Source organism: Botryllus schlosseri, chromosome 1 (genome assembly GCF_051294905.1).
Source record: "Botryllus schlosseri isolate E-star chromosome 1, Bs_hap1, whole genome shotgun sequence".
Classification (NCBI taxonomy): domain Eukaryota; kingdom Metazoa; phylum Chordata; class Ascidiacea; order Stolidobranchia; family Styelidae; genus Botryllus; species Botryllus schlosseri.
The window spans coordinates 22,103,953-22,131,805 of record NC_137236.1 but is presented as its reverse complement, the minus strand read 5'-3'; the positions used below and the strand labels follow the sequence as shown (position 1 = coordinate 22,131,805).

General features: G+C 39.9%; 4 protein-coding genes across 4 annotated transcripts; all 4 read left to right on the top strand.

Annotated features, from left to right (window-relative positions):
• The first annotated feature begins 905 nt into the window (after window positions 1-905).
• On the top strand, window positions 906-5,019 carry LOC145437992 (uncharacterized). Its single transcript, XM_080315361.1, has 2 exons — window positions 906-1,468; window positions 2,037-5,019. The coding sequence occupies exons 1-2, from the start codon at window positions 1,112-1,114 to the stop codon at window positions 2,685-2,687; spliced, it is 1,008 nt and encodes a 335-aa protein (XP_080171487.1). The 5' UTR covers window positions 906-1,111; the 3' UTR covers window positions 2,688-5,019.
• A 2,097-nt stretch (window positions 5,020-7,116) lies between these two features.
• Window positions 7,117-10,794, top strand: LOC145434304 (uncharacterized). Its single transcript, XM_080311671.1, has one exon. The coding sequence runs from the start codon at window positions 7,261-7,263 to the stop codon at window positions 8,188-8,190; it is 930 nt and encodes a 309-aa protein (XP_080167797.1). The 5' UTR covers window positions 7,117-7,260; the 3' UTR covers window positions 8,191-10,794.
• Window positions 10,795-11,762: 968 nt separating this feature from the next.
• On the top strand, window positions 11,763-16,037 carry LOC145433996 (uncharacterized). The gene has a single exon (XM_080311276.1). The coding sequence runs from the start codon at window positions 12,060-12,062 to the stop codon at window positions 13,821-13,823; it is 1,764 nt and encodes a 587-aa protein (XP_080167402.1). The 5' UTR covers window positions 11,763-12,059; the 3' UTR covers window positions 13,824-16,037.
• Window positions 16,038-21,559: 5,522 nt separating this feature from the next.
• On the top strand, window positions 21,560-27,850 carry LOC145434005 (uncharacterized). Its single transcript, XM_080311283.1, has one exon. It carries the CDS (start codon window positions 25,680-25,682, stop codon window positions 27,372-27,374), a length of 1,695 nt encoding a protein of 564 aa, XP_080167409.1. The 5' UTR covers window positions 21,560-25,679; the 3' UTR covers window positions 27,375-27,850.
• The last annotated feature ends 3 nt before the right edge of the window (window positions 27,851-27,853 follow it).

The window sequence follows — 27,853 nt, the reverse complement described above, 5'->3', positions numbered from 1 at the left end:
TTTAGTTTCATGACTGAATCGGTCAATATGGTCGAGAATTGCATGTATTACTATCAATTTTCATCCTTTCTCTGTTCACGTATTCTGATTTACCGGTAGAGCTGAGTGAGGTGTGTTTGAAAAGGTATGGGCCCCCTCAATAGTAATTAAGCATCTCTGGGGGTATACCCGTTGGCAGGAACGTAACAGCACTTCGTCAAGACCCCGGGCTCCCATAGTATGATAACCTGACCCCGCATCACGTTGTTCGCTTTTGCGACGAAATTAAAGTTGTATTTTTAGTGAGACAGCGCGGGGCGCGAATATTTCGATAATTCATGATAAAATCGGTAAATAAGGTATAATTTTCTTTCCTGCGGGATGGTATTTGTCTTGTGAGGTTCAGATTGCCAAGACAAGAACATTTAGGCGCCTATATGTATTTTGTATATATAACGAAGTTTTGGTATTTCAAGGTTTTTGGTCAGCATAAAAGCAGTCCTTTACGGCCAGGCCTTTCTCGCTGCTAATCGTTCTGACATACTTCTTGGAGTCACGTGTTACATGGCCTAAAACTTTATATGTCTTGGTGCGTTGTGGTGCGATCATGGCCAACGCTGATATGCCCATTTCTATAAATCTTGGGTATTTTTTCTTGGGGAAGAGTACCCAATAATCAAGATATGTGGCGAACCGAAATTTTTTTTAAAAAGTTGCATAAATTTTCAAAAAATACTCTATAATTTATTCTAATTCACGAAATAATTTTGGGCCCCCTTCGATCTCGGCCTCCCTCAATTGGGGGGTTTGGGGTGCGGCAGTTACGGCCCTGACTATAGGACTACCAATTGCGCTGCTGTTAGACGGCTAAGCAGTATGCATCTCGGCGTATTCAACCGTGAATCACGTGTTGCACATCTAGTTATCATAGGATTTGTTTATATTTTTATTTATCAAACTGCCTCATTGTTGCTAATTCCTTCTGTATTTCAGACTAAGTTGCACTAATATAAGAATTCGAATACTATATACTAGCTCATTTCAAGCGATCATTGATTACTCATTTTCAAGCAGAGAGCAGTTGAAATGTGACGCTTGAAGAAGTAAAGTAAATAACAGATAATCCATAAGAATGTCAAAGAAGATGTGCTCGATCTGTGAAAAGAGCTTCCATCGTCATGACGGATTGAAAACTCATCTGCGATTCCACCTCAAAAATAAAAATACCGAATGTGAGATATGTGGAAAAGCCTTTGCTGCAATCTCTACACTAAAAAAACATATATTATCACACACTGGTTTGAAAAATAATGAATGCAAAGTCATTAGCAAAGGGGATAATCTTGTCGTTCACTCCAAAAGACGTGCGGATACACATACTGCTCACATTGGAGTAAAAAACAATGACTGTCAGATCTGTGGAACATCGTACGTGCGGCTCGACGACCTGAAACACACATGGAAATATACATACTGGAGTCAGAAACTATGAGTGTCAGAACTGCACCAGAGCGTTTACCCTGCTTGCTCACTTGAAAGAAGATGGAAATACACATACAGGAGTCACAAACTATGAGTGTCAGATCTGTGGAAAAGCGTTAATCCGTCTTGGTGACTTGAAAACGCATGGACATACACATACCAGAGACGAACAATATGTATGTCAGATCTGCGGAGAAACCTATAGCCAGCTTGGTTACTTGAAAAGACATGGAACTACACATACCGGAGTCAAAAACTATGAGTGTCGGATCTGTGGTAAATTGTTTGCTCGCCTCGACAGTTTAAAAACACACGGAAATATACATACACAAACACATACTGGAGTCAAAAACTATGCATGTCAGATCTGCGGAAAAGCATTTAACCGGCATGATGTCATGCAAAAACACGGAAAGACACACACTGGATTCAAAAACTATGAGTGTCAGATCTGTGGAAAAGCCTTTGCCATGCTTGGTCACTTGAAGACACATGGACATATACATACCGGAGTCAAACAATATATATGTCAGATCTGCGGAAAAGCGTTTAGCCAGCTTGGTCACTTGTAAACACATGGAAATACACATACTGGAGTAAAAAATTATGAGTGTCAGATCTGTCAGAAATTGTTTGCGCGGCTCGGCGATTTGAAAACACACGGAAATATACATGCTGCAGTCAAAAACTATGAATGTGATATATGTGGAAAAGCGTTTAGTTTTCTCAGTAACTTGAAAGAACACGGGAAAACCCATACTGGAGTCAGAAACTATGAATGTCTGATCTGTGGTAAAGCGTTTACCCAGCTTTGTGCCTTGAAAACACATGGACATATACATACCGGAGTCAAACAATATGCATGTCACATCTGCGGAAAAGCGTTTAGCCAGCTTGGTCACTTGAAATCACATGGATATACACATATTGGAATCAAAAACTATGCATGTCAGATCTGCGGAAAAGTGTTTTCCCAGCTTCATAGCCTAAAAATGCATTCGAATACACATCTTGGAGTAAAAAACTATGCATGTCAGATTTGCGGAAAGAGTTTTGATCACCTTGGTAACTTGAAAAGACATGGAAATACACATACTGGGTTCAAAAACTATGAATGCGGGATGCGTCAATTCCGACTAGTAGAAGCGGAACTATTTGAGTTTTTCGTTGATAATCCCCGGATCAAAGATAATCCGACAATTATCAACGACAACGAAAAACGCTAATAACTCCGCTTCTACAAGTCGGAATTGACTCAAATTTGTTTTGCATCGTCTTTGAAGACAGCTCAACAATTTCATGGGGTTGACAGTAAAATTTGAGAATTTTTATTTTTTCATTTTTAATAATAAATTAAAAATTTTTATTCAAGATTGCACGGCCTTGACTGGTTGGAATTGAATCAAATTTGGTGTACATCGTTTTCTTGGACAACCTGACGATTTAGTCACAAGGCGAGTGAGATTTGGAAAAAAAAGTTTTTTTTGAACAGCCCTACTGCACATACCATTTTCATTCTGTTTCGCGTTGAAATCTATTGAGCAAACCAGGGATTTAAGCCTATGGTTTGATTCGTGACGGTTGTGTTTCAAAAGCCTTAGTTTATGCCGCAGAATTTTGTATTGCAATAATAGGTGCCGAATTACGAGGTGGCTGGGTGTGCCTGTTAGTTGGAATCGATTCCAGTGCCCATAATATTAATCCAATTATGCTTAGTGAACGTAAATCGGGAAATAAAGCAATGCATTCAAAATCGATTTTTTAATCAGCAACGAATTGTCGCGAGGCTTGCTACTCAATACTAAGTAAAACCGATTGTGTTGGCCTTATGGGTACTGATTGTGTTGGCCTTATGGGTACTGATTGGCCGCGCACCTTTGTAATCATAATTCTTGTTGATATACAATGTTCTTTCCAATTCTGTACTAGTTGCTGAGGATTGCCCCAGATGAGTGTCACCCGAAAATATTCGGGTTTATTTCAATATGAATATAATATTTCATTCTTGTCTGTCTTTCCTGTCCCAGAATTGTCGTGTTACAGTCCAGTGACGAATGCCGAGCCTGCGGCAATCAATGACCTAATCCCGCAATCATCTCAGCAGGAGATCGTCCCGCGTTAATTGTGCTATGCGATATGCGTGACGAATTTCGCTTATTGGTCGCGGCCCCACGTAACATTGTTGATACGACTTCTTGTATTGCAACTGAATATTAGCGTCATATTGGTTGTTTCAAAAGGACGGGTTTAGCGTTTTAAGGGGGCACACCTCTTTAGAAATAATTTTTTTGTGTTTTCTTTTTCTTCATCGATCTAGAACGGAAATTTCACGCTCTTTTCAAATATGTCCTTATTTTTATGATATTACAACTCCTTCTTATCCAAAACTAGTTTCTTTTGGGGACCATCTTATAGAAAAAAAGAATTACAGCCCAATTTTTGCTGCAGTCGTGTTCATTCTAATCCAACATTCGCCTCTGCTGGTGGAAATAGCGCCACCTGGCGAAATCTCTGCTGTAGAGCTTGAAATGAGTGTTCTAGCCAGTCTGCCTTCATAAACTTGGCTGCTTCACAGATTCAGTAAACAGGCGAGGTGAGGCTGTTTTTATTTCATTCATTTTTTGATTTGTTGACTGATAACTGACCATATTGGCTAGTATTTATTGTATGTTTATAAATAAGTGTTCTAGCATGTCTGCTTTCATATACTTGGCTGCTTCATTGATTCAGTACCAAGGAAATGGTCGAGATGGAGGTTGTGTGTTTTCCTATTTCATCTGTTTTTATTCATTGACTGCTGACTGACAATATTGGGTAATATTTATTGTATCTGGATAACTGTCTTGGATTGGTTTTCATTTCTAGCTATCAATTTGCCTAGAATGAGTCGATCAAGGAAATTTAGAGTTTTAGAAGAATCTTTGAAATGGAAAGATGCATTGATGGATTCACCAAAACCCAAAATGAGTCATTCGTCGTGACCATAGGGACAAGGTACCTGAAGAAAAGGTACTTATGAACTATGGCAGTAAAACGTGCTGTAGCTACGTCCGTACTGAACTGGAATATTGGATGTAGTGGATACTTGAGTGTTCTTGAAAGCCTAAACTTGCCAGTGAACACCTTCAAAAAAATCAAGCTGGTTTGAAGGACAAAAAAGAAAGACTGCATCTCGACGCTCTTTCGCTGTGAAAAATTGAAAGAGTTCAAGAGTCCTAAGACACATCAGACTATGTGCCTGGCGGCTATTAATGCTCAGGTTGTGTTATATATGGTTCAATGTGTGATGCAAATCAACTAATGTGGCCATTGATGTCATGATCAGTGTTCATATCCTTGTTTTTCGAAGTTATAGTGGTTTTATTTTTTCAAACGCGATTTTCTCAAAATACACTTTTTCTGCACAAAAATTGTATCTGCTTGGCACCTGCTTGTTCGATTCATCTGAAATTTTGCACAAATGATGGTTAGGGTATGTATAATAAAATAATTGAGCGTTTTCTAAAAATTTTGTCCAGAAAAATTTTTACAGAGGAAAGAATTTTGAAAAAATGAAAATTTAGGGTTCGCTGACAAAAAATATCATAAATTTTGTTAGAAAACCTATTTTTGAAAATCCCTCAATTGTTTTGTAGATATATATATGTACTAATACTACAGCAATATTTGAAGGAAAATCTTGAAAGACTTTTGAGTTTTTAGGATTTTTAATACGCGTGTTCAATATTTTCATGTTTTTGTGAGTAAGTGTACCGGTGGGGTACATGCTCATGGTACAACATAAAGACCATATTTGGAAAGGAAATTTCCTGCCCTTTCCAGCAATGCATTAATCATGGGGCTCGCATCTACCTTTACGAATTTATGACTACAAACGTGAACACCTAAAAAAATCATTTTTAAAGAGGTGCGCCCCCTTAAAAGGAGGGGTTTCTGACATCTCCTGGCGATGCACCTGCCGCCACCCCACGCAAAAATAAAAGTCGGCGCTCACAGCTGCATTGATGTAATTCACCGCACCATGCCCCATGTGAGTGACGACATATGCTACGCAAGTTCGCGCGTCATCTCTGATGTTATACAACAGTAGCCAACACCCGAATCGCACGGATTTGTTTTTTATGATACAATAAGCATATGAAATCGAGATGGATCCCGTACGCTTGTGAGATTTTCAACATCAGACAACGATATCAGTTTAATTGATTGGTTGAATAAGCATCATTCGCTGATACCAGCATGTATTTCAATCTTGATGTTGCATGATTGCGGATCAAGCGCACAGCACCCACAAACAGAAAGCTGAATATGTCGAGCAAACTTTTATTACAGAGCAGGTAACATTTTTGACATTGTCAAGGTGCAATCCTGATAATTCATCGCTTCAACGACATGCCATGTGCGCAAAATATAATCGCTTGCGTAATCAGTTGCATCTCCAACAGACCTGTTGCGCATGAAATAACCATTACCCAAGGCGCAATCGCATCTTTAATAGGCATCGTGCGCAAGATGTCGGATTGTCGGTTCGTTGGCCTAAACTAACTCGCCGCCGGCCTCGCAGGCTTTGACTACTATCTACTATCGTTTAGCGACAATACTGGTAATTGTATTATGATTAGCAATCGCATCTGTGAAAGGTCTCCTCGTGCTCAAGATGCCGTGTCGGTAGCATGAACTATCGTGCCACCCGCCTCGCAGGCTTTGGCTGCTACCTACTATCGTTTAAAGACAATTGTATAATGGTTAGCGATCGTTGTGTCATGACTGTTCATTTGTTCAAGAGAGACGTCGCAAAACAGAATGACATCGTATACGAAATTATAACTATTCATGTACTGAAATGCAGGTGTGTACTATGTATGGGTACAGGCTTTTTCCCAGAATTTGCATGCTATTTTAGGGGTACGTATTATACATGTGGGCGTACTATACTTGGAAAATTACGGTAGTCTTCTCGCCATTCCATGGTCAGTAGAACGCCCACTCTTCAGCTACTTTAAACGCTCTGCCCGAAATCCTAATAACTTTTTTGTGAGCTTATTGCAAGCTCATATTTTTTTATCAATAATCTAGAATAAGACATTACAACAATGCATTTTTAAGATTTTGGACAATCCTAATGACCATCGTATGAGCATGTCCATCAAAAACTTCCAGCAAATTAAGAATTTAAAATTTTTTCATAGACGATATAGTCCGAAAATTTATTTTTATCCTAGCCAAGATACCGGATCCTTCCAAGCAATGTTCCCTCTAATTTTGACGAGTCTGCGCACGCTCACCAACTCACTGCGCAGGCCCTGGGAAAACAGTGCGTAAATTACCAAAAAAAAGGTAACCACTTCGGATTATTTGTGCGCAACTTAGATTTTCTGTGCGCAGAGACCATAAAAGCACTGCACATTTGCGCACGTGCGCAGCCTAGAGGGAACATTGCTTCCAAGGTCATCCTGTTCCGAAAATTTTTTCATCGCCCACAAATGCAAAAATGTGTATTGATTAGTCATACTTATTAACAATGTATCCGGTTACAGATCATTGCAATATGGAAATGCATTCATCTATTCGAGGAAACGCCTATCAATATATAATAGTTTGGAGGTTCTGTATTTTGTTCATCATCAAACTGATTCGTCATTGATTAATTTTGTCTTTGATGATATTGCTTTTTAGACTGTTGAACTAATATAACGAGTACCATACTATGCAATAGCCTATATAATGCAAGGGTACAAGATTCGTTGTTGGGCAAAGAACTGTTGATGTGTAATGCTTGAAGAAGTGTAGCCTGGAAGAATGTCTAGAATGAATTGTTGGATCTGTGGGAAATGCGTCATTGGTCATGGTCCAATGAAAAGTCACTTGCAATCCCACATTGAAGAGCGAAAAGATGAATGTGATATCTGTGGGAAAGTCTTCACTGCAATGTCTGCAATGAAAGCACATAGAAAAGCTCACACTGGTTTGAAAAACCATGAATGCGTTATCTGTGGAAAAATGTTCACTGGGATCAGTGATTTGAAAATGCACAAGGATACACATGCTGGAGTGAAAAACCATGAATGTGATATCTGCGGCGAAAAATTTTCTCAAATCGGTAACTTGAATATTCATCGGAAAACACATTCTGGATTCAAAAGCTATGAATGTGAGATGTGTGGAAAGTTCTTCGCTCGAAATGAACATTTAACAAGACATATGGATATTCACGCTGGAATAAAAAACTATGAATGTGAGATCTGTGCAAAAGCGTTTGCCGACAGCAAAACATTGAAAAGTCATGTGAGCGTCCATATTGGAGTCAGAGAGTATGCATGTGAGATCTGTGGCAAAGCCTTCACCCAGATTGGTAACTTACGAAGACATGCTGATACACATACCAAAGTAAAAAACTATGATTGTGAGATGTGTGGGATGTCTTTCACTAGAAAAGATAGTTTAGCTGGACACATGCATGCTCACACTGGAGTCAAAAGCGATGCTTGCCAGATTTGTGGAAAAGCGTTTCTCAAGATGGGTTACTTGAATACCCATAAGAAAACTCATTTGGGTGTAAGAAACTATGAATGCGAGGTTTGTGGAAAGGCCTTTGCTCGAAAGGGATATTTAGCCAAACACGTTCATATTCACACAGGAATCAGAAAGTATGAATGTGACATTTGTGGGAAATCTTTCACATTCCCTGGTTCACTGAAAAGTCATGGTTATGTCCATATTGAAGTATGAAATTGGTCATCAGATCAATTAGACAAACTTATTCTCAGTGAATTAGAAAACTATTACTTTGTGATCCCGGTTTTTCTGGTATTAGTTACTTTCTGTTCTATTTCAAACGAATCCTTCATTGTTATATTTCATTTCTGCTTGTGATTCAGACAACACTGCTATAATATTGCAATTTGCATGCCACGCAATAGCCTGTTCTTTACAAGAAAATGATATTTGTTATTGGCTTAGGAATTGTCGGTGTGTCATGCCTAAAGAAGTAAGTTACATAGAAGCTAAAAGAAAAACTATTAAGAAGTATTCAATTTGTTAAAAAGCTTCAATAGTAATGGCGGGGTTAAAACTCAACTTTGATTTCACATAGAATAGAGAAAAGCAGAATTTTGGACCAGTGGGATCGCCGAAAACCTATGACTGACGAGGCATATATGGCTCTTTTGTTAATGAAATATGGATCCTCATCCTCATTCATCTATATTGCCGCAGGTTTTTGAAAAATTCTCATACCGGTATCGTTATTCCTGCGGTAGCTGAAACATGTCTCTAAGAGTCCAAACAGTTGTGTATCCAGGGAATTAGGGACTTGAATATCCATTCTCGGCAACTTAGAATTTATGCCAACTATTGCTGCTGATAATTGCTTATCAGTCCAAGATAATTGATTTTCTGTTATAGGGTAAATATGGTTGCTTGAAGTTATATAGGGGTATTCATCGGACAAATCTAACATGTCGAATGCGATATGAAGTTGAATGATGGTAAAAAACAATATGTCTTTTTTATCGAAAATTGTTAATCTGTCAAAATTCATGTTAAGGGAAATGTCATAGTTTGTTTTTGCGACGTATGAACCAACTCATGATATACATCACACGATCTGTGCATATGCATACCATAAGTGCATGAGGCGCATATGCCACTGGACAGGGAAGATACATATACAGCCTTGTACGACCTTCCAAGTCTTGCAACACCTCTCCATGCCATCCTGGTAGTGCTAAGCGCCAAGCGGAAAAGTGGTGGATACCAGTAATGTTGCGCAGTGTTGAATCGGTCTCTGCGCACTGAAAATCTAAGCTGCGCACAAAAAATCTGAAGTGATGACTTTCTTAGTCGTCGCGCACTGTTTTCCAACAGACCGCGCAGGCGCGCATATTCGTGAAAAATTAGTGCCAGGGCAAAATAGTGTTTTCGTCTGAAACCGAGGTACGTGAGGCCCGGAAAGGTAAATATTGCGCTCTGTGAAGAAATGATAATTTGCGCCTCACTAAAGAGATTTTTCATCAAGTGACACTGACATCATTTCCATAGCGCAATCTTTTCTGGGAATGGCGAAATAACATGGTTTAACAAAGTTATATATAACAATGGTCTAGGTGGAAGGTAATCTGCGAGAAACTAACGAATAGTATTCTTTGTGTGGAATGAACATTGCATAAGATTAACTTTACGATAACATGCCATGAATTTTCGAAGTCATCACTTCCGTTAGGCAAATCTGATCACATATGGTGAGATAGGATTATATGCAGGATATGCAAGTACAAGCACGAATATTGTTGAAAAAAATCCATCCCCTTGCAAACGTTGATCGGGAAATGCTTCAACTGCGCACTGTAGAGCGTTGAATTACATCAGCTTATCAGCAGCAAACATTTTGTTTTTAAATTTGTTTAGATTCGTTTGAACGGGAATCTTATGTCGATAAGGTCATACGCTAATACTGTTCTTGCTTTAGTCAGACTTGAATATTTGTATAAATATTTATGACTGTATATCTTGGTAGTAATGAGTTCATTGCCGGTATTAAGACGTCACATCAGTGTTTTAATGCGGTGGTAGGCCTACATCGATGGTATGTATTGATTTGAAGTGCGTCATCGTGGGTGTATGTCTACTAGTATTATATATGTCACTATGTACACGGGTTTATTGTGGCGTCACAGATGGTCGCACAAAATCACGATTGACCGTCTATAGTACTTGCGTCCATTTGTGTTGCTACGAGTTTTTTGGCTATCTGCTTGCCTGTGTGACCAACGTTGAGTATTTTACTCGCTAATTCTGCTTGTCACTGTTTATACTGATCGCTTTTAATGATGACAAAACGAATGGATAGTTTCTCATGCTCATCCCTTGACCAAGCCAAATTAACAAAGAAGTTCTATCCGTTTAACATGGAATGGTTGTCGGAGCACACACCCACTAAAAGGACACCAATTTAGATGATAAGCAGCGGCAAAAATTGCATTGCCAGAGATGGGTCTGTTGGGCGAGACCTCCAAGAAGTTTGATTTATCAACTTATATGGGGCCTTGTTGCGCACTGTTGCCCTAGGGCCTGCGCAGTGAGTTGGCGTGTTTGTGCAGACTCATGCAAATTCAGAGGGAACATTGGATACCAGCGTTACTAATCAGGTCTTTGATCTGACACAGCCGAGGATCAAACCCACGTCCTACCGATCAAGTGGATGGACGCTTCAGCATTACGCTATCTTGTCAACCAAGAACGACTCATCTTAACCCTTTCAAAATCGGGACTTTTCCCCGAATTTGAATCGGTTCACCATAATTGCGATAAAGTCAAATATATACGCTTAATCGAGGCGTGTTTGGTATCATAGTAACGAGAAGATTGCCCTCTAGCGTTTTACGCCTATGAAACAACTATCCGCAAGAGGTATCATAGTGCCATGGTCTGCTGAAGGGCGAAAAGTGTCTGTTTTGATCAGCAGTTTTGTTTTTATGAGCGGGTGTGAACTCTGGTAGCCTCGTTCTGCGTTCTCGAACATAACCTACTTCAGAGATAATGATATTCTCTTTTCAACAAAACATCACTCGATGCTCTAGCATTATTCATCTCGTTTTTACGTAGGAAATGCTGACCTGACTGTTCAGAATTTCGGTAGGCGGACGGCGATGCCGGCTTATCACGGCTGAGTGAACACGGCTGGTAATAGTAATTACACAATGCCTAGACGCTGTGTCTTTTGCATTTGTCAACTGCTGATGGCTAAGCTATCAAGCAGTATAGTAATTGTGAAACAAAGCAATATGACCTATTGTGACTCTTTGTATACAAGCTACTTACATGCCAAGTTTACTGTGCAACAACATGCCAGCCGGCCAAACAACTTGCTTCAACGTCCTCCTGTGGTAAAATCTATAGTATTCATACAGTCTGCGACGTATATTTGTAATTTTGGTTTCAAATATATCAGTGGATCAACGTCTTTGCATATATTACCATGGGACATATGCTCTACGTACACAGACTGTGAAATAGCCGTATATCGATGGAGAAATTAACACATAAAGTTGGCTGACGTATTCAGTAGCGTCATAGGCTCAACCATTTTCGGCCGACCATCTCGTGTAAAATCGTTGGTATTAAAAAAAATATTCGACTTATACATATAAACCTGGTATCATATGAATCAGAAGATTGCTAGCTTTCCCTACAAACCAAAATGAAGCCGCTAGGACGTGTACATTCTGTACAAGAATGAAGATATTGCCCGATGACCGCTTGACCGATTCCGTATACGGAATCCGATTTTAAAAGGGTTAATAGGTCACTGTCTGGATTGCCTGCTTATCGATCAATACAAGGCCTAAAAATTAAACGAAACTGGTTGATATTTTCTGTATGTTTGATTGTCTAACATCGGTTGGATTCAGTACTTTTTGAAACTGATCCGAAATTGCTAATTTATTTTTTGTGTTACAGACTGGGTTGCTACAATACATGAATTTGAATACTATGCAATAGCTCATTCCAAGCTATTCTTGAATATTCGTTTTCTCTCTGAGAAGTGTTGACGTGTGATGATTGATGAAATAATTTACAGATAATCCAGAAGAACGAAAATGAGGATGTGCTCGATCAGTGGAAAGAGCGTTCATCGTCATGACGGATTGAAAACTCACCTGCGATTCCACGTTAAAGATATAAATACTGAATGTGAGATCTGCGGGAAAGCCTTTGCTGCCATCTGTACACTGAAAAAACATGTACTATCCCACACTGGATTGAAAAATCGGAGCGGCAACTTGGATAGAAATAGGGACATACACAATGAAGGAATAAACTATAAATATAAGATGTGTGGGAAGTCTTTCGCTAGGAAGACATATTTAGCGAAACACATAACTCACACTGGTGTCAAAGACCAGAAGCGCCAGATCTGTGGAAAATCGGTTGTGCAATTCAATGACCGGAAAGCACATGGAAAGATACATACTGGACTCAGAAACCATGAATGTGAGATCTGCGGAAAGACGTTTACTCTAGTCAGTGACTTGAAAACACATATAAATGCAAATACGAGAGTAAAAAACTATGAATGTCAGATTTGCGGAAAAGCTTTTAATCATCCGGGTGACTTGAAAACACATGAGAGTGCACATTTCGGAGTCGAAAACTGTAAGTGTCAAATCTGTGGTAAACCGTTCACCCGGCTTGGTGACTTGAATAGACAGGGAAATACACATACGGTAGTCAAAAACTATGAGTGTCAGATCTGTGGAAAATCATTCAGTCATCTCGGTAACTTGAACAAACATGGTCACGCACATACTGGAGTCAAAAACCACGAGTGTCAGATATGTGGAAAATCATTCAGTCAATTAGGTACCTTGAAAATACATGGTCATACACATGCTGGAGTCAAAAACCACGAGTGTCAGATATGTGGAAAATCATTCAGTCAATTAGGTACCTTGAAAATACATGGTCGTACACATACTGGAGTCAAAAACCACGAGTGTCAGATATGTGGAAAATCATTCAGTCAATTAGGAACCTTGAAAATACATGGTCATACACATACTGGAGTTAAAAACTATGAGTGTCAGATCTGTGGAAAATCATTCAATCGTCCTGGTAACGTGAAAATACATGGTCATACACATACTGGATTCAAAAACTATGAGTGTCAGATCTGTGGAAAATCATTCAGTCGTTTAAGTTCCTTGAAAACACATGATCATACCCATACTGGAGTCAAAAACTACGAATGTCAGATCTGTGGAAAATCATTCAGTCAATCAAGTTCCTTGAAAACACATGGTCATGCCCATACTGGAGTCAAAAATTACGAATGTCAGATCTGTGGAAAATCATTCAGCCGTCTCGGTAACTTGAAAAGACATGGTCATACACATACTGGACTCAAAAACTATGAGTGTCAAATATGTGGAAAATCATTCAATGATTTGAGTACCTTGAAAGCACATGTTCATACACATAATGGACTCAAAAATTATGAATGTCAGATCTGCGGAAAAGCATTTAACCATCTTGGTAACTTCAAAAGACATGGACATACACATACACATACTGGAGTCAAACAATATGTATGTAAGATCTGTGGAAAAGCGTTTACTCAGCTCTGTGACTTGAAACGACATGGGCATACACATACCGGAGTCAGAAACTATACATGTCAGATCTGCAGAAAAACTTTTAATCAGCTTGGTTCTTTAAAAAGGCATGGAAATACACATACCGGAGTCGAAAACCCCGGAGTCAAAAACTATACATATCTGATCTGCGGAAAAGCATATGCTTTGATGGATCACCTGAAAACACATGAGAATACACATACTGGAGTCAGAAACTGTCCTAGTTAGACCCGTAGAAAAGCGTTTATTTTCCGGTATTTTAGAAGTATGTGTGAATATTCATGCAGGTGATGGCAATTAATCGTGGAATATCTCAAGAAATCCACTCCCTCGATAAGCACATTTTCGTGAACACCAGAATGATCCAGTGTCCCGGAATTTTTAAATCTTATATGCATTGTTAGCATTTTATATTCAATGAATTGTCGGACTCAGAAATCTTTTATTCATCTGTATGAAGTGTTTCGAATCGTTCGTGTTGTCAAGCTATAGAACAGTTTTTGCATTAAGGTGATGAATGTTACTGCTGATACATAAATTTAGGACAACTCAAAAATGAGCAAAGAACTAGCGAAACGCAAGTCTATTTTGTTTCATGATGATGATCTGGGTCATGATACAGTAACATCGACAGAAATGCCCTATATTAAAATGTGCTTTTACTTGAATGAGTCCTCCATTCACTCTGCCACCATATCACTATAATTAAGTATTGGGATCTAATCTGTGTAAGTAAGTAGCGAACATGTGTTTGGATCACCTTACAGCAGGGGTGGGCAACTTCTTTGACCGGCGGCCGGATATGGGAAACTGAAGTAGGTTGAGAGGCCGGATTACAGAATTGATACAATAATCGCGTATCCATGCATGACGCGAAATATGTAATGCAGAAGTCTGAGCAGGCCATTTGAGACAGAGTGATGACGAATTTTTTGTAGTCAACACCAGAGATGTATCGTTAAAAAGTGGGTAATCCGGGAGTAGAGTCAAAATGATGTCCTTTTTTTTTAACAAAGCAAGATTCCCAGAAAGTATTTCAAAATCAGCTGTTTTCAAGTTCGATAAACTAACTACAATGTTTTGAAAAAATGTCCTTCTTTCCCGATTCCAAAATATGGTAACCCTAATTCATGTAAACTTTAAATTCGAAGCAGAGACCCAAATCAGTATTTACTGAATTTATTAACTTAGTGTAGGCTACTTCATAGCTGTATAGGTCAATCAGACATCTGTGGTCAATCAAAGTTATGAGCAAGTTCTTTGAAATCTGGCTGCAAGTCAGATGTCGAAACCATTAGTAAAGACTGCACGTGAACATCAGTTATATTGGAACGTAGCCGTGTCTTGTTAATGTTCATGGTCGAAAAGGTTTGCTCGCAAATGTATGTATTGTAGACCGGAACGGTACAAGTAGTTTCATGACCATCTTTCTCGGGTTGGCTAACTTGAATTCATACTGTGACGCATGAATTTGTCAATATTATCAGATTAGTAAGTCACTTTCAGGTTAGAAACTCTCCGCGGGCCGCTCAAAATCCTGTCGCTGGCCGGATCCTGCCACCGACCGTATGTTGCCTGCTCCTGCCTTGCAGGCTGCATGATTCCTGGACTGAGCCTTGCAGGCTGCATGATTCCTGGACTGAGATTGTAGAAATAGTGATGTGCTTGTGTCTTCGTGTCATTAAGCATCTTGCACGTATCAAATAAAATCCGTATTATTTGTTTTTTTCACCTAATTGTTTCTGTATGAAAATGTTTTAACTGTTTCAACATTTCAATTGTATCGTATGATTAGTACCTGAAAAAGTTGGTTCGCACTGCAGGAATCAGTTTCAGTAATTGCTCCGGGTCTGTTGTTCGGAGCAGTTTGATGTGAATGTTCAAATCTTTGTATCACAGTGTGATGAGCTAATACTATAGTTTATTTCACCTAAATTTTAAGCTGCGAGTACATTATCCTCAGTCATATTCTTTGGTAATTAGGAGTCTGCGCATATCATTTTCAATTTCGTTTCAAGTTGTTGTAGCCATTTTGTGAATATGTGTGTTTATGCCATCCAGTTCATGTAATTCCCCGGCATTTTCAAATTAATGTTAGATCCGAGCCCTACAATCGCAAGCTTCGCATAGTCCGATATGGTGTTCTGCCAGCTTTTTTTTATTTCGCTAGTAGTATCTCCTATTTCCTGCAGTATGCATCATCCTTGCAAACACGACGTGAAATGGATCCCCATATGATTTGTGATACAGGAGATAAGCACATTATTGACCGCGATCCACTGTGTTGATGTGATGATAAACAGTCAGCATCAGCACATATTATTTTTATTCTGTTTCGCTTTGAAATCCATTGAATATGATGAATTCTGTGTGTATTTCTGTCATACACTCGGTGCGTCTTGTCAACAATTTTGTTCTTTATAAGATTTTGTTTCATTCAGATCACATGTAAATCATAGTGCTACATCACAGTGCTCTTTAACCTTGTTTGGTTTGATGAACCCTTGAAGCTGCAGCGAAAAACTCCTGAACCTGTTTACTTAAGAGACAAACTGAGGTAAATCGTGATATGAATAATCATTAGGCATATCAATATGTCAATTGAACTATCCAGAGCTACCTATGTTTCTGAGACTGCTGGCGGGTGTTCGATTATAGCTGCAGGCTATACATAAAATCACTTTTGGTAGGTCTGTCGCTAGCCAACATGTTTTGGCAAGGCATGGTATTTTGCCCAAAACGTGATGAATTATTGTACTGAGAACTGAGCACTAATCTTCAGTGACAATCTGACAGTATGGAGGTGTATAATGATTAAAATCGTCATGCACTGTTGCTTTAATTTAATCAAAGTTGCGGGTTACATAGAATTCCCTATCCGAAGAAGTTTGTCGGGCGCTATGGAACATTTTGGCAAAGTTGTAATGCTTATCGGCCGCTTGTTAATTGCCTCACATTAACCAGTGGCTCTCAGCTGCCAGTCCTCAGTTGTGTGTCAGTCTGCATCAACTTTCCAACAGGCTCAACAAATATATATTTAATATATTCGTAATCGGAAAATATAAGAGGTGGAAGTAATGTTTATTAGTCACTAGAACCAAGTCAACGCAACGTTGCAATCGATGCACCAATCGGTTTGAAATTAGCCAGAAGCATGTTTATTAAGACAGTAATACGTGGCTATTTCAAGACGTTGACTAATTTCTAGCTAATTTCCTTGGAAATTATTTTTCAATAATTACAATGCCTTTATCAAAACTCTATCACAGGCCTTTCTCAAGATGTTAACGCGTGTGAAAAATCATCACTCTACATTCGGGCATGATTGGAAAGTGATGTTTTGTTAAGATGTATTTAATTTGTTAAAAAGCTTCAATAGTAATGGCGGAATTAAAATTCGACTTTGATTCCACATAGAACAGAGAAAAGCGGAATTTCGGACCTTCGGGAAAGAATTTATCGCAGTGGTCGGGAACCTATGGCTTGCAAGGCACATATGGCTCTTTTGTTGATAAAATATGGATCCTTATTCTCATCTTACTTCTCAATATTGCCGCAGGTTTTTCAAAAATTTTCATACCAGCCTGTACCATTATTCCTGCGTTAACTGAGACATGTCTCTTAAGGCCATATCTGAGTAGGCGATGCCGATGGTTATAATGCCTGTCCAATGTGGTCATGCTACAATGTCCTGTCGAATAAAACCTTCTCGGAATCATGGTAGGATGGTATTTGTAATGGTAAGTCAAATAAATTGAAAGCAGCACGAGTTTTGACTGCCATGATAGCTGCAGAAGAATATGCGCGTGCTGGTGCAACTCGAAGGTGGTGGTTACATCCGATTTTGCAACGCTGGCCTATGCTGGGTAAGTGAAGCAGCTCAATAATTTAGTACTACATCACAGTAATTCGTTTCGTAATGCCTCGCCAGAAGATCCGTCCGCCAAACGGCTTGACCAAAAGTGACGCTATTCAAGTCTCGACACAGGATAATATATGGATACGCATGAGCGTATCTTCCACTTCTCTCATCGCCGGCGATGGCGCCGAGTTGATTGATACTGCCAAATAAATTTGGCGGCCATTCTGCCGTTGGCAGCGATGATAAAAAAAACACTAATGCATCGCCTCGTCTGATACGGCCTTAAGAGTCCAAACAGGTGTATATCCACCGCGGTAGCAGTAGAGTCCAGACAGTCGTGCATCTAGAGCAGGGGTTCTCAACTTCCTTTTTACTAAAGGCCGCATTTTTACAAATAAAGACGCTGCGGGCCGCTGAATATTATTATCATGTATTTGTGGGCTACTATTAAATTTAGGCTACTACAATTATACCAGTCTACTGTACTCTACTCAGTATACTGGCATTTAGTACATTTTCATGCATTCTAAAGCATTAATGGACAGCGTTCGTAAATTTACATTGGCTGTTTTTTTTTGGTTAGAATATGTATCTTCCAGCAGCGCAAGTAAATCCCAATACGGAGCCTGCATTGCATTCGTATCTAAGTAGTTATATGCACCCCAAACCCTTCCAACATAGAACTGAACTCCCTGTTTCGATGCGTGAGTGTGCATTGAGCAAGTATGAAGTAACAGTCACCCCTTCGTTACAGAGGCCATTATCATGAATTTCAGCTCTCAGTGATATGAGAAGAAGTCTGTTGTTCGGGGTCATTTCTGAGAAAACTATTCAACCCTTCTCCATTCTTTCCCTGGCTGATGGAGCCCTGCGCCAATAATGCTGATGATGAGTCAACTTTGTAAATTTGTTGTTTTTCGGATTTCCTCTGCAAATATGTCTACTCTGATAAAATGCACCCAGATAATTAGCTATGCCATGTCTGTGGAGTCGGTAGATTCGTCCAATGCTAAGCTAAAGCAGTGTACGCGGCAACATGGTTCAGAAAATGCGATGAAAGATCACCTGGCATTGCTGTTACTCTTCTTGTCACCGTTGAATCACACAAGTGTAGCTTCGAAATTTGTGAGGTCATGTTTAACTCGCTGCTAAGTTCTGTAAACAGCGAATATTCGCACAGTATGTTGAAGTCTTATTGAAATCACACCGTCTCTAGCAGATTTCTGTGGTTTAGCGATATTCTAAGCAATTTTGAAAGACGCGTCTGTAACGTCGCTTCCAATTTTAACAATGCCCGACATATGGATTGCTGGGCTAGCCACCAAGCTAGCTTCGTTTTTTTCTAAAATCAGGCGATATGTGAAACGCCAGAAGGAACATGCGTAGGCTAGTATCATTTCAAGCTTCGAAGCTTCGGTACGACAACTGTTCTTTGACAAATATGACACATCGATTTTCCATTTATATCTAGGAAAGCAAATTCATTGCTTGACGCAGAGGTACAAACCCAGCTTTCGACGTTCTCCTTTCTAGTACTTGTTTTGCTCAAACCATTCACGGTGTGTGAAACACTTTTTAAAAGTGTTCTACGCAGCAGGATTCCCTTGAAGCGGAGTGCAGCCGAATACAATTCAAAACAATAACAATCTAAACTTCAGCATAGGCCTATATCGAGAAACCAGAACAGATCAAAGAATGAGTAATCAAACGATACAGACAGTGCGATAAGAAAGCTAAGTAGCTAAATTAATATGTAACAATTCTGTGCCAGTATAGTAATTGCTTCCGTAATAAAAGATCTCACGGGCCGCAAAATAAATGTCTGCGGGCTGCGGTTTGAGAACCCCTGATCTAGAGAATTAGGGACTTGAACATCCATTCTCATCTTGGAATTTATGCCAACTATTGATGCTGATAATTGCTTACCAGTCCAAGATAATCGATTTTCTATTATAGAGTAGATGTTGTAGCTTCAAGATATGAAGGACTATACATCGGACTAATCCAACCTGTCAAATGCGATATGTCAAGAACAAAGTGGTTCTTTTATCTAAAATAGTTCATAAAAGGACATGTTAAGGAAAAGGACATAGTTTATTCTTGTTGTTAATGTTTTTGCGGCATATACACTGGATCATGATATACATACATACGATCTGTGCGTATGCATACCATGAGTGCATGATATGCATATGCCACTAGTAGACAGAGGAGTCACAGATATAGCCTTGTACAAGTTGCTAAGTCTTGCATCACCTTCCATGCTATCCCCGTAATTCATGATCGCCAGGCAGGGAAGTCCTGGACGCCTGTGTTAATAATCAGTTCTCTGGTCTAACCCGGGTGTGGTTTGAACACACGATCTACCGATCAAGCAGCCGGACGTTTCAGCACTACTCTATCTTGTCGGTCAGGAACGACTCGTCTAATGTACGACTGTCGGAATTGTCTGCTTATCGATCTCTACGAGGTCTAAAAATTTAACTATATTGGTAGACATTTGCTGTGTGTTTGATTTTCTTGCATCTGCTAAACTATGTACGTTTTGAAACTGATCCGATATTGCTAATTTATTTTCTGTGTTACAGACTGGGTTGCTACAATACAAGAATTTAAATGCTATAGCTCATTCCAAGCTATCGTTGAATGTTCGATTTCAAGCAGAGAACTGTTGATGTGTGATTCTTGAAGAAATAATTTCAGATAATCCAGAAGAATGACAGAGAAGATGTGCTCGATCAGTGGAAAGAGCTTCCGCAATCATGACGAAATGAAAACTCACCTGCGATTTCACCCTAAAGATAAAAGTACCGAATGTGATATCTGCGGGAAAGCTTTTGCTGCATTAAATACACTGAAAGAACATAAACTATCACACACTGGATTGAAAAATCTGAGCGGCAACTTGAATAGGAACAGGGACACACGCACTGAAGGAAATTATTATAAATGTGAGATGTGTTGGAAGTCCTTCGCTAGGATGACATATTTAGCGAAACACACTATAACTCACACTGGACTCAAAGACCATGAGCGCCAGATCTGTGGAATATCGTTTATGCGATTCAATGACTCGAAAACACATGAAAAGATACATACTACACGGAGGAACCATGAATGTGAGATCTGTGGAAAAACGTTTAGTCTAGTTGGTGACTTGAAAACACATATGAATACACATACCGGAGTCAAAAACTATAAATGTCAGATTTGTGCGAAAACTTTTAATCATCCAAGTAACTTGAAAACACACGAGAATGCACATAGACGAATCCAAGTATATAAGTGTCAGATCTGTGATAAACCGTTCACCCAGCTTGGTAACTTGAACAGACATGGAAATACACATATGGGAGTCGAAAACTATGAGTGTCAGATCCGTGGAAAATGGTTCAGTCATCTCGGTAATTTAAAAGCACATGGTCATGCACATACTGGAGTCAAAATCCACGAGTGTCAGATCTGTGGAAAATCATTCAGTCATTCAAGTACCTTGAAAATACATTTTCATACACATACAGGAAATTAAAAAACTATGAGTGCCAGATCTGTGGAAAATGATTCAATCATCCTGATAGCTTGAAAATGCAGATTGAATACATAAAAACGTTTTGCGTTCGCGTGAATGTGCGCGCGTGAGATAAACCAGCGCCCGTGACCTAAATCAGCGCATCTCCGAGACATCAAATTCATTTGCAGATCTTTTCTCCTAACATGTGTTGGTTATGCCCATTTCCCATGTATTGGAATACTTATAATCAAAAATTAGTCGCACAGAAGATTCTTCGAACTGGAAGTAAAAATATGTTACGAAATAACATGCGCGGGTTTTAGCAATGTATTTTCTGTTGCTGTTGAAGATTACGCATATTGAATATTTTTGCTATTCATACTAATACACCAATACTGCCATGATGTTCTTCAGCGAGCTACAAGATCTCCGCTATTGATATGACAGCAAATTTATGTCCGTAAATGGTTTCACTTCTGGTGGAAATGTTTCACGTCTTTCCCGTAGTAGCGAATAAAAAGAAATGCACCGGCACATCAAAGCTCCGGTCGCGATTCTGGTATTGAAAGGTATTTTCATGTCTGCTCTACAACGCGCAGGTCATTTATGAAAATTTGACGACCAGCAAAGCCAGGCATCAAATCCCGGTTCCATCTAATCAATGCACTTTCTTGATTCAAAGTATTTTATTCGTCCATGATTCACGAGAGAGGCACGAAAATTCGGCGTAACTCTGTCAAAGCAGTTGACCTATTATCATTGCAGTGTGGGCAACGAATATAATTGCAATACCTTCAGTTGCCAATGCTATAATGGTTTCTTACGTTTTTCCATGTGTTGGTGCTAGATGTGCCGGCTTGTTATTATTTCGATTTGCTGTTGTATTACACGTGTGATGCATTATTTCATATATTGTGTGACGCGACTCGACATGTCATTGCTACATATGCCGATATGCATAGCCTACCTGATATACTAGACGACAGTCTCACTATTGCGCTGTTCGGCTGAGAGAGGCAATAAATGTCCGTGTTCCGTTTGTTAGTGTTAGATGTGGTTTGTTGTTATTTGTTGTTATCTGTCATTTCAACCACTAAATATTCAGTTCTAGTTGTTGTACAGCAGCGAGGTTCGATTCAGCACATACCACTATCTCGTACAAAGGATGGATAGGCGATTACATGGCGTTATGAAATGAATCATTTGAACGTCCGGTAAATGCCCAGTAAAATATCAGTGAAACAGTGTATTTTATATTGCAGGTATGACTACCTGTCAATCCAACCACTATATATTCAGATCTAGTTGTTGTACAAGAGCAAGGTGTGTTTCGACAAAGCACTATCTAGTACTTAGTAACTCGTACAAAGCGATACATCGGCACTGTGAAATGAATCATTGAACGCCGTCGATACTACAATAACACGCGGCGCGTGTATGTGCGGCGATGAATGCGAGACGCCTGGCATCAATCGCGCTACAGCCAACTGTAGCCATCGGTATATCAACGGTCGTTACACTCGATTGTATTATAAGAACCTCACTCAGGTCATTTTGGAATCCTGATATTGCTGTGAAATCAGTCAGGCGATGATTCTATCCCGAGCACGTCTATGTATGACGTAGTCGCAAATTCAAAAATCAAATTCTCTTTTATTTTCAAAAAATTAAGAACACTTCTTGGTATAGTGGCATCACCTGTTTCTCTCTCGCTTTGAGAGTAGCTCAGTTGGTTAGGCGGCTGTTTCACGATTACAGCGATATATTGCGTGTCGGTTCAACTCTCGTGGTTCAGATTTTATGAACATTTTTCTTCGTGGTTCAGATTTTATGAACATTTTTCTAAATGCATTGAAATTTGGACTCGAGGCCGGCCGTTCTAGTTGGGTTAAAGAGATCAATTGGTCATTTCTCTTGAATCAAATAACGAATATAAAGTTAAAGACACATGCAAAAATGCATTGTATCGCTCACGCACACATAGAACTGCTAATAAAATACGTCAGTAACTGAATAGCTACATCAGGGGTGTCAAACATACGACCTGCCAAATGATTTCATTCGGCCCGCGAAGAAATTCTGAGTATATGTTGAAAATTGCGTGATTTTATCCAACACATTTCTCGAATTTGTAGTAAGAAATACTACTAATAAATATTCCTTCAAGATAGCAAATTTCGAGTATGTTCATAGGCCACATTACAACCACCTGACAGCGGAGTTGTGATTGTAGTCATCGTCAGGAGAAAATCGCTGACATGGACACCCAATTCCGAGAATGCGAAAAAGTGCATATATTGAGTTAAGAGTTAGTAAAATTTTGGAATAATTTGACTGGTGCGGCCCGCGATTGATCTGAATATTTGAATTCGACGCGCGACGTCAGTTGAGTTTGACAACTCTGAGCTATGCTACATTCTCTTAGAGCAGTGGTTCTTAACCTTTTTTCTTCCAGCGCCCCCTTTCAAAAATTATCGTGCTCCAGCGCCCCCCCAACTTCATATTGTAAGGAATGTAATAAAGACGATGAGTAAGAGACAGGGCCGTAACAGCACTTCGTCAACCCCCCTAAAAACGATTGCCGTGCGCACCCATAGCGTGATAAATCGAACTTCTGAGGGGTTCGTGGCGTGATTTTGATGGTCAGCAAAGTCTCTGCGCACAGAAAATCTACGTTGCGTACAACAAATCCGTAGTTATTACCTTTTTTTAGTCGTTACGCACTGTTGTCCAAGGGTCAGCGCAGTGAGTTGTTGAGTGTGCGCAGACCCATCAAAACCTAAAGCGAACATTGTGAGGTTTCTTGGAAACTGTAGGGCCCATTACTAATAATTAAACATATTCGGGCGGGCGAACCCGTTGGTATGACTTCGTTGCTTGATGTTATTTCGTGACCCCTGTCTGCAATATCAAAAAAAAAGAATCGCTCAACGGGGATATCGCCCAACAGAAATATCCCTGTCGCCCAATCGTACTAAAAAAGACGCACACGATTTCAGATTGGTATTTCTTCACTGACATATAATTTTTCCCTGCCAGATGGAATTCGTCTTCTGGGGTTCAGATTGCCAAGACAGGAGCATTTGGTGTCAGTCATTTAGGCGCCCATGGACAATTAAACTTATATGTATTTTGAAGGCTATATGTAACGAAGTTTTCGGTGTTAATTTGCTCTGAATACTCATTAAGGATATGTCCTATCACCACATTATCTACGCGAAGCCATTTTTCTCCAGCGCCCCCCATACCGCCCCCCTGAGCCCAGCGCCCCCCATATCGCCTCCTGAGCGTTTCCGCCCCCCTTCAAAATCGCCAGCGCCCCCTGGGGGGCGCTGGGGGCAAGGTTAAGGACCACTGTCTTAGAGGATCGAATACGAAGCCTCGAGAACATGAAAGAGATTGTATCGTACAACACACTAGCCATCTATACACATCCGTGAGGATATAAATGCACAAAATATATTTTCCGATTTAAGTCATACAAGTTGGTAAATGTGAGCGCCGTGCAATGTAAGGAAAGAGCCGTCCAATAAACAGCGATACGTTGCTATTAAATTAATCTGCTACTACGACAACGCAAGCTGTGATCATTTCGTTTGCGGTCAGTGTATTTGTGATGTAACAATGTAGGATCAGTGAAACGTAAATCAGTGAATGACTGGTTGCTCTTACAAGTTACAACGGCATATCGTGAATAATCCGAACATGCACAAAATACATTGATTTAGTCGACACCGTTTACTTGATGACTTGAAATTGACTCGTAAATTTTGCTCCGAGTCACGAGTCAATCCACATTTTGAAGCGCCGAGTCAAGTCAAGTCAAGTCATTTTTGCAAAGTGACTCGAGTCAAGTCAAGTCATTCGAAAAAGTTGACTCGAGTCTGACTCGAGTCAAGTCATGACTCGAGTCATCCCAACACTGCTAGACAGTTGATATTTTCATGGTACAGATGACGGGTGCGCGATAATAATGCTAAATTTCAACTAACACTTGGCTGTCCGCAGTGGTCCATGACAGTTCATAGGAGGACCTCGCTGCCAAAACGTTCGAGAACCACTGTCGTAAATGTTGAAAAAACATTGATCTCCAAAATACTGCCGAACACATTCCTCTGTTGGCTCGTGCTATCGGAGGGAGCATGTGTCCAACATGACCAGGGCCATAGGGCCTACTCCGAACCAGATATTCTCCCCTTATCGCCTAGCCGAACCGGGCTGATGGTGTCGCACTTGCTCCAGGATTGTTTTGAATATTCCTTCATCCTGGGACTTGTTTAAAACAGAGAAAATTAACAGTATGGTGTCTTGAAGCTGAAATATATGGCACAATCAAGTTGAAACCTGAACTTGCCAAATGTCCTATCTGCTGCCAATATCATAAATGGAAGTGATCTCCAAAGTATTGTGAACCATCTATAACGAAGTACTCGTCTGGATTGTCAGGTTACCGATTTTGCTACAAGGCCTAATGATTCTACTAAACTGGTATTCATAGATCATATATTTGTTATTCTAAGATTTTGTTATTTATCAAACTGCTTCCTTATTTCTAATTGCTTCTGTATTCCAGACAGGTTCCTGTAATATAAGAATTCTAATACTATATACTAGCTCATTCCAATCTGTCATTGATTACTCATTTTCAAGAAGAGGGCGGTTCATATGTGATGCTTGAAAAAGTGAAGTAAATAACAGATAATCCCAAAGAATGTCAAAGAAGATGTGCTCGATCTGTGGAAAGAGCTTCCATCGTCATGACGGATTAAAAACTCATCTTCGATTCCACCTTGAGGATAGAAATACAGAATGTGAGATCTGCGGAAAAGCCTTTGCTGCTATCTCTACACTGAAAAAACATATACTATCCCACACTGGTCTGAAAAATCATGAATGCAAAGTCATTGGCAAAGAGGATAATCTGATCGGTCAGTTGGTAAGACGTGCGGATACACATACTGCTCACATTGGAGTGATAAACAATGACTGTCAGATCTGTGGAATATCGTATGTGCGGCTCGGCGACCTGAAAACACATGGAAATATACATACTGGAGTCAGAAACTATGAGTGTCAGAACTGCACCAAAGCGTTTACCCAGCTTGCTCACTTGAAAGAACATGGAAATACACATACAGGAGTCACAAACTATGAGTGTCAGATCTGTGGAAAAGCGTTTTCCCGTCTTGGTGACTTGAAAACGCATGGACATACACATACCAGAGACAAACAATATGTATGCCAGATCTGCGGAAAAACCTATAGCCAGCTTGGTCACTTGAATAGACATGTAAATACACATACTGTAGTCAAAAACTATGAGTGTCAGATCTGTGGTAAATCGTTTGCGCGCCTCGACAGTTTAAAAACACATGGAAATATACATACAGGAATAAAAAACTATGAGTGTCAGATCTGTGGAAGAGCGTTTACCTGGCTTGGTGACTTGAGAAAGCATGAAAATACACATACTGGAGTCAAAAACTATGCATGTCAGATCTGCGGAAAAGCATTTATCCGGCATGATGTCATGGTAAAACACAGAAAGACACATACTGGATTCAAAAACTATGAGTGTCAGATCTGTGGAAAAGCGTTTGCCCGACTTGGTGACTTGAAAAGACATGAGCATACACATACTGGAGTCAAACAATATGCCTGTCACATCTGCGGAAAAGCGTTTAGCCAGCTTGGTCACTTGAAAACACATGGATATACACATACTAGAGTAAAAAATTATGAGTGTCAGATTTGTCAGAAATTGTTTGCGCGGCTCAGCGATTTGAAAACACACGGAAATATACATGCTGCAGTCAAAAGCTATGAATGTGAGATATGTGGAAAAGCGTTTAGTTATCTCAGTAACTTGAAGGAACACGGGAAAACCCATACTGGAATCAAAAACTATGAGTGTCTGATCTGTGGACAAGCGTTTACCCGGCTTTGTGTCTTGAAAAGACATGCGAATATACATACCGGAGTCAAACAATATGCATGTCACATCTGCGGAAAAGCGTTTAGCCAGCTTGGTCACTTGAAAACACATGTATATACACATATTGGAATAAAAAACTATGCATGTCAGATCTGCGGAAAAGTGTTTTCCCAGCTTCGTAGCTTAAAAATGCATTTAAATACACATCTTGGAGTAAAAAAGTATGCATGTCAGATTTGCGGAAAGACTTTTGATCACCTTGGTAACTTGGGAAGACATGGAAATACACATACTGGGTTCAAAAACTATGAATGCGAGATGTGTGGAAAGTTCTTCGCTCGAAATGCACATTTAACAAGACATATGGATATTCACGCTGGGATATTCTCTCTGCCGGCCAATAAATGCCCAGATGTCCAGTTCGTCATAAAACAAAAGTCTACCAATGTGTGCACACCATATGTGTTGTGATCTGTAGGACTACCAGTAGAGCGGCGCTTCTTCGATATACGCCCGAGATCAAAGCAGTGCCCCCCATGACACCCATAAATGTTTTCCCATGAACACGATAAAATTTTATAAACATCAAAATATTTTTTTTTTTGCATTTGAACAGACGGATATTAGGGTTGGGGGAATGGAGATAATGGTGTTGGATTTGGGTTAGGGTCAAGGTCGGAGTCAGGGTATGCCAAGATTACGGTTGGGGGAAGGGTGTATTAGGGAAGAGAAAGGAGGGATATTAGGGTTGGATGTGGGTTAGGGTCAAAGTTGGGGTTAGGGTATCCCAAGATTAGAGTTGGGGGAGAGGGGGATATTAGGGTTGGGGAGGGGGGCATTAAGGTTGGATGTGGGTTAGGGTTAAGGTTGGGGTCAAAGTTTAGGTTAAGGTATCCCTAACCCACATCCGAACCCCCTCCCCCAACCGCAATATTGGGAAACCCTAACCT

Bases quoted from the DNA above. Each gene is read 5' to 3' on its own strand.
- LOC145437992 (XM_080315361.1), top strand. From the start codon at position 1,112: ATGTCAAAGAAGATGTGCTCGATCTGTGAAAAGAGCTTCCATCGTCAT. The intron at 1,469-2,036 runs TGAGTGTCAGAA...CACTTGTAAACA, and splicing joins CATACTGGAGTCAGAAACTA to CATGGAAATACACATACTGG.
- LOC145434304 (XM_080311671.1), top strand. From the start codon at position 7,261: ATGTCTAGAATGAATTGTTGGATCTGTGGGAAATGCGTCATTGGTCAT.
- LOC145433996 (XM_080311276.1), top strand. From the start codon at position 12,060: ATGAGGATGTGCTCGATCAGTGGAAAGAGCGTTCATCGTCATGACGGA.
- LOC145434005 (XM_080311283.1), top strand. From the start codon at position 25,680: ATGTCAAAGAAGATGTGCTCGATCTGTGGAAAGAGCTTCCATCGTCAT.